This window comes from Branchiostoma floridae, chromosome 7, assembly GCF_000003815.2.
Source record: "Branchiostoma floridae strain S238N-H82 chromosome 7, Bfl_VNyyK, whole genome shotgun sequence".
Classification (NCBI taxonomy): domain Eukaryota; kingdom Metazoa; phylum Chordata; class Leptocardii; order Amphioxiformes; family Branchiostomatidae; genus Branchiostoma; species Branchiostoma floridae.
The window spans coordinates 11,810,870-11,820,250 of record NC_049985.1 but is presented as its reverse complement, the minus strand read 5'-3'; the positions used below and the strand labels follow the sequence as shown (position 1 = coordinate 11,820,250).

Genomic DNA, 9,381 nt, shown 5'->3' with positions numbered 1-9,381 from the left:
AGTACAACCTTTACAGTGGGCAATTGCAAAGGCAACCAACTGTCCTGTACAAGATTTTATTATTCCAAGAAAATGATGTTACATATCAGGTAGTTGGAAATTGTTGTCAAATACAAGTATGAAATTGAGGTTTTCATGTTATGTGGTGCTGGTTTGATAATTTGAAAGACAACAATACAGTACCATGTAGAGGACCTAGTATTTTATGTACGTGCCATCCATGACCATCACGACATTGAATTGATACGTGTTAATTGCAATCAAGTAATTAAGCAATTATCTTTGGCCTCAAGCTGTCATAGAATAAAGAACAAGACATTTAATCAAACCAAGAAGCTGTTTTTATTTGGTGAAAAAGTGATGATTCTTGATGTATATAATCAGAAAAGCGTTAACCATTCCAAGGAGATTGTGTTTTACATGCCAGTCTTGTGTTGTGAAATTAATAAAAACCAGAATCAGTAAACCATAACTACAAGTAACCAATGAACTACTACACAGCATGAATATTGCCTTAATAAGGTTTTTCATTGTTAAAATATGATAAGGTAATGGGGTAAACTGACGCCTTTTGAATTGAATCAAACATGGACTAAAAAATCACACATTAGATCATTTAGGAGCATACAATACTTACTGGTAATTATACACAATATCATCAATTCCTAATATTTTATGTAACAGGTATCAGATTCTGAAGTAGAATTGACCAGTGGCACTGCACACCATTGTGCTTTAAAAATCAATCTGAGTCTACTTGCATGTACAAAACTGCAACTGGCCTGCCAATCTGTGCATAATATATACATCACTTCATCTGTGGGTATATGTCTATTTACCTCAAACACTAAACATATTTTGCTAATAACAGATGTGCTGATAAAGATGACTTTAAATGTGGGTTGACTCTATTCATTATTGATCAAGCGCTGGAGGTTTTCTTCAATGCCTGTGATGTGTGGATGACTGCTGTCCCCTTGATGCAGAGCCTTCATCATGGATAAGGCCTGTCTGTAGTAACAGATTGATTTCTCCCGATCTAGTTCCTCCCAGGCCCAGCCAAGGTTGTTCAATGAGATAGCAAGGACAGGATGTACAGAGTTCTCACCAAGGATCTTCTGCCATGTCTGTAGTGCCTGCTCTCTATAGCTGATTGACTTTTTCAAGTCACCAAGATCTTCCCAGGCTGACCCCAGGAAGCTTAGGTTAGATGCAATGTCAGGACGTGCTGCACTCTGGCCATATATATTTCTATTCATCTGTAATGCTTGTTCCTGATAACTGATGGCCTTCCTCTTATCACCAAGTGCACCCCAAGCAGTACCCAGATTGTTAAGTGAGGCAGCAATGCTGGGATGGTCAGATCCTTCCCCAAAGATTTTTTGCTTCATCTGTAGTGACTGTTCATAGTAGGTAATGGCCTCTTTAACATCACCAAGGTCTTGCCATAATGAACCCAGGTTGCTTAGGGACGTTGCTACATCAGAATGTACAGCATTTACTCCATGAATTTGTCGGTTTACATTCAATGCCTGTTCATAGTAGCTGATGGCATTCAACTTTCTCACACCCTCAAGACGACTCCATGCAGCCCCTAAATTGTTTAGTGAAGTTGCAATGTCACGATGTGCAGTACTGTTGCCATAGATATCAAACCTCATCTGAAGTGCCTGTTCATGATAGCTGATAGCCTTCTCATGATCACCTAGATGACCCCAGGCAAGCCCTAAATTGTTCAATGATGCAGAAATGTCAGGATGTACAGCACTCTTGCCATACATGACCTTCCATATCTGTAGTGCCATTTGATAGTAGTCAATGGATTTCTTATGATCACCCACATCATCCCAAGCCGATCCCAGATTGTTGAGTGAGGCAGCAATATCAGGATGTGTAGAACTCTTCCCATAGATCTTTTGCCTCATCTGTAGTGCCTGTTCATGGTAGTTGATGGCCTTTCTCTTGTCACCAAGGCTATCCCAAGCTGTTCCAAGATTGTTGAGTGAGGCAGCTATGTCAGGATATGCAGCATCTTTACCATAGATGGTACATCTCATCTGTAAGGCCTGCTCATAGTACACAATGGCCTTCCTGTAGTCGCCAAGATCCTCCCAAGCAGATCCCAAGTTGTGCAGTGAAGTTGCTATGTCAGGATGTCCACTGCTGTCACTCAAGATGTTTCGTCTCATCTGTAGCGCTTGCTCATGGAAGTTGATTGCCTTTCTTTTATCAAGCCCGTGCCAGGCAGACCCAAGGTTGTTGATTGAGATAGCAATGTGAGGATGTGCGGCACTCTCACCATGAATCTCTTTGAACATCTTAAGTGCGTGCTTGTGGTAACTGATGGCTTTTCTCTTATCTCCAAGACTGCTCCAGGTTGACCCCAAGTTGTTAAGGGTAGTGGCAATATCGGGATGTGTACTGTTTTGCCCATAGATGATTTGTAGCATAGCCAACGTGTGTTCATGGTAACGAACAACCTTCCTGTCATCCCCAAGATCATGCCAGGCTGATGCCAAGTTGCTCATTGTAGTTGCAATAGCAGGATGTGCAGCACTCTTGCCATAGACACTTTGCCTCATCTGCAATGCCTCTTCATAATAGCTGATGGCCTCTTGATAGATGCACAGCCTCTGGTATATGGCTGCTTGCACTTGAGGAGACGTGTCATAAAGACATGGAGGGACATTCTTCATGTGGTCTGTAGAAAGGTTCCAAATGAACCTCTTTAGGGGCATAGCTGTGTGATAGTACCTCAAAAGCTGTCTTTTGTTTGAGTAGTAAAACACCTTCCTTAGTTCCTCACTGCTTGCTCCACCCACCTGCATTGATGACAAGGCGGACATGTTTTCCTTCTGCCCACCATTGCTGAGGTACGTCCGTAGCCTGACTTCTGCTGAGATGCCAACTAACACTCTCACATGCTGTGCATTTTCAAGCCCTACAACTCTTTCTAGGTCTGTGATAGTTGACCATATTGTTGTGGGTTTGATACCATGAAAAAGTGCCAGGTAGGTTACTGATAAAGTAGGTAGCCTGTAGATTTCTTTTTTGACATCTAACAGGCGGGCAGTCACCTCTTTAGTTTTAAACTGTGCCTCATTGTCACTCACTATGACCTGCGCCAACTGGGTAGACATATCTTTGTCATCAAGTGACATATCCAATAGGTTGTTGTATCTGTCAACCAATTCTGGATCTCCATGAATTAATGAAACATTTCCAAGGATAAGGGCAAGATGGTAGCCTTCTTTCAGATATTGGCTAGCATCTCTCTCCAACAACTTGGCCATATTTTGTGGTCTCAGAATAAGTTCACTGGCTGGTTTTGTTAGAGTCTTGCCTCTCCCAAGTGGAGTCTTGCTGGCTTTTGGCATTGCTCCATCAAATGCAAATCCTCTGGGTGTAACAGAATCATAGAACCAATTGTCTGCAGGGTCATCTGAGTAAAAATCATTGAGTGACTTGATCCCCATTGCTGGTAGAATGGTTTCCCCCAGGTTGATCACTTTGAGATGTAGATAATGAGTAAGGTTGCGGAAATAGATGACATTGCTCTCTTTCTCATCCTCTACAAGGATGGCAAATTCCAGATCAGAGTACGGAGTAACCAAGCCTATAGCTTGAGACCCTAGACCTATCAGAGCATACTTGCAGGGAGGGGCACCCATCTCTTTAATACACTCATCAACTAACTCCGCTATGAAAGCCCTACGGCTTTCTGTGATTCTTTCAAACAATGTCCTGATCAAGTCCACCCTGTTTGTTTCCATTTCCATTCTCTTTGGGTCACCCTCGCCAAGTGAATATGGAGCATCCTGTTGATCTAATGCCTTGATTCCTTTCTCAGCATCTTCTCGCATCTCTTTCAGTTGCTTCTTGTGTTCCTTTGCTTCACAAGGATCTGCTTTGATGTCAATCTCCAAAACATGCTTACAAAATGCTGTTGTTATGGTCTGCATTGTGAGCTGATTGTCCTCTACATCTGTTCCTGCCCTAACCGATGCCGCATTACAAAGTGCCGCAGCTTTGGTGAAGTTACCTCCATCTTTTGTTCTCTGCCCTCTCTTGAGATAGACATTGGCTAACTTGTACAAAGGTTCTGCCTCTTTTTGGTACTGGACTGCACTTGAATCTGAATAAGACAATAATTCAACATAACTCTGTGAACTAGCAATGTCATATCATAATCAATGACATAGCTGTGAGTACACAACCCCAAACTTACCTCTCATATGTACAGTCTTGAGTGCAGTAGCAAAGTGCTCTTCTGCCATGTCTAAGTCTTCTCTCTTCAGTGCCTCTTTACCCTGCTGTAGATGTTCTTTGTACAGCCTGTAAGAACATGAAAATGCAAAGGATTGAGGAACACAGTTTATTGTTCAATTCTTATCTGCTGTATTGCCCTTTGTAAAGATTATAAGCTTGGGTGGTTGGATAGCCCTGGCTGTCTTTCATTGCCAAACCAATAAAAAAGCAAATTAAGTTACAAATGACTTATATTGCGAGCAAAAATGTAGCTAGAAAAATAGAAACCAAAAAAAAACAACCTTTATTTGACATGAGTCCCTTACCTGTCTGTATTCTTTGATTTGTGTGCTTCTATGCTGCTGCTTGCAGACAGTGCAGCATGGAAGCTGCAAAGAAAATGCCAATTGTTTGTTGAGCATATATTCATGAATTACATTGTGCTGACAGTGCCATAACACCAACAGTTATAGTGTGTCAAAAGGAGTGTGAAAAAGATATTGGGGCTTTCTGTGGAGGTGATACATACCTTTCCCCAATGCTGTGACTTGTTGAATGCTGATTGACAACTTCACTTGTGGCCAGGGAAGGAATGAGGCTGACATTCTCTTCACTTCTACTCTGCAATGATGTCCTCTGCTGCTGCTGGAGTTCAACATCAAAACAAGAACATTACAGAAAGTACCTCAACAGAATGATTTAGGACACTATATATTAGTAATCATGGACAGGTTTGTGACATCCAACACACCATCATTCTTTGTTGCAAAATGTGACAAATGCAATGACTATTTTCAATGGACAGGTACAAAATACAAAATATCATTGCACCAGACCTATACAAAAACAATTGATATCTTTGTTTTAGAATGCTATAAAGTTAATTTACAAATGACTATTTTCAATAGGTTGGAAACCTTAATGATAGAGAGACAGGGGAAAGTGATAAAGGAAGTTTTATTCGACTGAATGACAATTCACACCTATCTATTTTACATGCGTGGCAGTCAAAGAACAAGTTAAAATGGAAAAAAAAATTTATAGCTACTTCACTGCATTGTAGACTAAAGTTTGTGAATGTTGCATTTCTATAAGACAATGAAAGATGATGATAACAATACATACCTTCTGTTGCTCTTGCATGACCCTGTTTACATCCTGGATGCGGTCCTTCAGGATGCTTTGGTCTGAGCGGCTGGAATCTTTGCATATTTTCAGTGCAGCCCCATACAGCCCTTTGGCTTTGTCAAAGTCTACTTCATCCTCATTAATTTGTCCTCTCTCTACATACATATCCCCAAGGCTTTTCAATGCTTCTGTTTTAAACCATTGGTTTCTCTCCATGATTGCTCGGAGGAATGCATGTGTGTAACCTTCTATCAATGGTTGAACCCCCTCCCCTCTAAGCTTGTACTTCTCTCTCACTTCATGAAGTGCCATCATCACATCCAATATGTTTGAAACTGAACTTTTAGTCTCTAAGATTTCATCTTCAGGGCAGTATGTGAGCTTTGTGCACTTCTCTGCATATTTGATGCGGTGCTCCATGATTAGTTGGTCCTTCTCATCAACACACTGTTGCAAGACTTCACTGTACAAGGCACATGCTTTCTTAAAGTATTCTTCCTTATCCTTGCTAATCTTAGCCTTCTGTAGGTACAAATCTCCAAGACTTTTCAATGCTTCACGCTCCAGGACTCCATTCCCCCTGCTTAAGGCCTGGATAAGCTTACTTGCATAACCCCGCTCCACAACGTCAAGACAAAAGCCACTTTCGAGACTCAGATCTAACTCAAGCAACTCCTCTGCAACTGTGGCTAGTTTGAAGTTTGACTTCTGAATGACCCTTTGTTGTTTACAATGTGTATTAGTCCTTTGGATAGCTGATTCTTTGACCTTTTCTGCAAACCTTATCCTGTGTACCAAAGACACTTGGCCATCACTATCATTACACCACTCTAATGCAGCTTTATACAGCTTGATCGCACCTGCTAACATGTTTCTATCACAAGAAATTTGACCTACTTCAAGATCTACATCAGCAATACTTTTTAAGGCTTCAACTTCAAGCAATGTGTGGTCGTTCACTATGGCAGACACTAAGACATCTTCATAGCCAATTTTGACTAGATCCAAGTCACTTCCGTTCTCCAGTACACTGTCTAAGGAGCACAGTATTTCAGAGACGTTTGATATTGTCATTCCTTGTGACTGGGATTTGGTCATCTTGTGCTTTTGGCTTTTGTCAATGGATAGGAGTGTGGTGACTTTATTGTCTGCCTCTTTGACTCGACCTTCAAGTGCCTCTCTTGTACCAGCATCTTTGCATTTTCTTAGAGCAGCGCTGTACAGAGCTGATGATTTCTTTAAGTCTGCCACAGTCTTGTTTGCACAGCCTTCTTGAAAACTTGCATCGCCAAGACTCCTCAAAGCATCAACTTCACGTGTCTTGTCTTGATTTGCAATGGCTTGTACCAGTGCTGCTGTATGGCTCCTCTTCATAGCCTCTATTTCAACACCAGCTCCTCCATCAAATGTCTTGTCCGACTTCATGTCAACTGTATGGTGCTTCTGCTTCCTGCATATTTTATGTCCTAGACAATGGTTGACCAAGTTGCTTTTAAACCTGAAGACCAAATCCAAAACAAAGAAATTGTGAAAATTACAGCTTGGTATAACTCACTGGTGACTGACTAATAATCAACAGTTTTGCCACACCATTTCTTACCTGTCAATATAGTCTCATTGACAATTCAAGCACTGCAATTATTTTTGCATCAGTAACATTACACATCCAATCAAAGCTACAATTATTATCAATTCAGTCCCGGGCAGTGGTGCGGCAGCGGTGTCAAAACTGTTATTGAATCTATGTGGGCATATATTCAAGGCACCTCTGTGCAAAATTTCATGTCACCCGGTTGTAATACCACAGGGGTCCGACATATACAGTTTTGGTCTAAAATTGACAAAAAAAACTCAATAAAATCATTTTAGGGGCAGATATGAAAAAAATTAAGAAAAACGCCCGTGGGTATTGGCCCACTCTACCCTTGTGCCAAATTTAAACATTTCGGTCCAGTAACGACTGAGATAACGCGTTCTGAAGATTTGACAGGAGAAAGATGAAGAAGAAAGAAGAAACAGTACGAATACAATTTATTTCACCATACCTGTGGTGTGACTGAAATATTATTTTTTTTTTATTTTTTTTTTATTCAACAAAACAAACGTATGAAAACCATCATATGAAATATAATTAATAATATACCATTTGGCTCGCCTCTGAGGCGTCGCCAAAAAGGAACATCCTATCAATAGTAAAACAAATAAAAAAACTCTTATTGACGAATATTCCTGTGCTCTCAATAGTGCAACAAATCTTATGACACTTACGTCAGTAGCTATGGGCACGAAACAAAGTCCAAAACAACATTAAACCTTAGTTAACACAACTAGTTACAACAGTGCCACTGGAACACAGTTACTAAATGAACTTGTTTTTCTCTCAGTTGTATAGTTTGCATTGTACATATTATGTTTTGTATTTATGTAATGTTGTGCGTGTATTAATGTATTTTATGTAGACCACTGGAAGAATAGCTGGCAACATAATGTTTGACATTGTTGTAATAGCTAAAAGTGGATCTGAATAAAATCAAGTCAAGTCAAGTCAAGTCAAGTCAGTTACCTGAAGTTATTCATCCATTATTAAAGCAGGTTCTTTTCATCAAAGTCTGTCGCCACAATAGCTCAAAGGTTATCACTAATGTCTGAGCTACGGAAAATACTTCTTACCTTTGAGGTAACACTTTTGGAGAGGACAATATGTGTAAACGTTACCTGAACTGAACTGAAAGTTAGAAACGCGGAAGCGATTTTCAGTTTCAGACACGGAGTAAGGGGCGTTCCAGGCATTATTGACACAGGGGTGTCATACCTTGACGATGGTGAAAAAGATCAAGACAGTGTTAATTAGTTCACGTTTATACAATGTTTTTCTTTGGGTGGAATATGTTCCTTGATAATCAATGCTTTTGTGACGGGTAAAATCCTTCATGTGATGTTCCCCCGTTAGCAAAATGTACGGCCCCTAACCTTATAGGGGTCAGGTCAGGTCACATGTGGAGCGTCAACACAACATGGCGACCGTACTTGCCACAAAAGTAGTTCTCCCTCTTTCGAGGTTCCATTTCAGATGTTTAGCGGCTTGCCAAAGAAACTACAGCAATGCAAACGGAAGTTCCTCTCCTCTGTCGGGGAAAACCGTGCGAATTGGCTGCGCATCTGGGTTCTGGGGCGATACAGCGACGGCAGGTGGGTGTGACAACTTTGCTGAGAGGGGGAGGGGGGCGCTTGAAGTTGAACCCGCCAGAATTTGATATAATACTAGTCTATTAGTACCTTTAGGGCACCTTGAGGGTGCATATCAATATTGACGCCCTTGATGTAACTGTTATCAGCAATTGAGCTGGCAATACTGAGCAGTTTAAGAAACAATGACTGCATGCACTGGTAACCGTTACATGTAATTATGAAAATATATTCCCAAGATTAGAGCCAGTTGTTTTTGTACATCTGATGCTTGTTAAGCAATAATGATGATGTTGTATACTGCAGCTCCACAGCTGATCCACCAGGGCAATATTGAGTTCCTGGTGTTTGACTACCTGGCAGAGATCACCATGTCTCTCCTGGCCGCCGCAAAGCAGAAAGATCAGGTGTTTTTTTTTGTTGTTGTTGTTTTTGTCAGGGTCATTCTAAAATGTAACTGAAAGAAAGCTAAGATTTAATGCATTGTCCATGTGTGTCTGTATGTGTCTATGCGTTTGTCTATTGGTGTGTGTGTGTGTTTGCATCTGTGTTAATTTTCAAGGTAAATCAAGGTGAATCAATTTAAAGCATAATTGTATTTTTCCTTCGCAGAATTTTGGCTATGCTCCAGATTTTGTCCGAACAGCTATTGGACCTTTCATAAAGGACATCAAAAAGAAAGGTTTGCTCCTCCGTCTGTCTACTGTAGTTCTACCAACAGTAGGATGTATATTCTATATCACACCAGGTCCATATCTGCATCTGTATCATTTATCACAATCATTATGTAATTGTAACTTGCATCTAACTCTCATTGCT

The 9,381-nt window shown here is 40.7% G+C and overlaps 2 protein-coding genes across 2 annotated transcripts in view; one reads left to right on the top strand and one right to left on the bottom strand.

Moving 5' to 3' along the window:
- Positions 1 to 6: 6 nt before the first annotated feature.
- Positions 7 to 8,139, bottom strand: LOC118418764. The gene is made up of 6 exons (XM_035824789.1): positions 8,047 to 8,139; positions 5,374 to 6,874; positions 4,778 to 4,893; positions 4,575 to 4,637; positions 4,229 to 4,335; positions 7 to 4,135 (listed from the first exon to the last, which is right to left on the bottom strand). Exons 2-6 carry the CDS (start codon positions 6,799 to 6,801, stop codon positions 909 to 911), a joined length of 4,941 nt encoding a protein of 1,646 aa, XP_035680682.1. The 5' UTR covers positions 6,802 to 6,874; positions 8,047 to 8,139; the 3' UTR covers positions 7 to 908.
- A 202-nt stretch (positions 8,140 to 8,341) lies between these two features.
- Positions 8,342 to 9,381, top strand: part of LOC118418773 — a gene marked incomplete in the record, with an annotated part of 8,108 nt that continues 7,068 nt past the window's right edge. Inside the window, 3 exon segments of the mRNA XM_035824807.1 lie at positions 8,342 to 8,565; positions 8,869 to 8,969; positions 9,175 to 9,244. Of these exon segments, the coding sequence (XP_035680700.1) occupies positions 8,391 to 8,565; positions 8,869 to 8,969; positions 9,175 to 9,244 (346 nt within the window).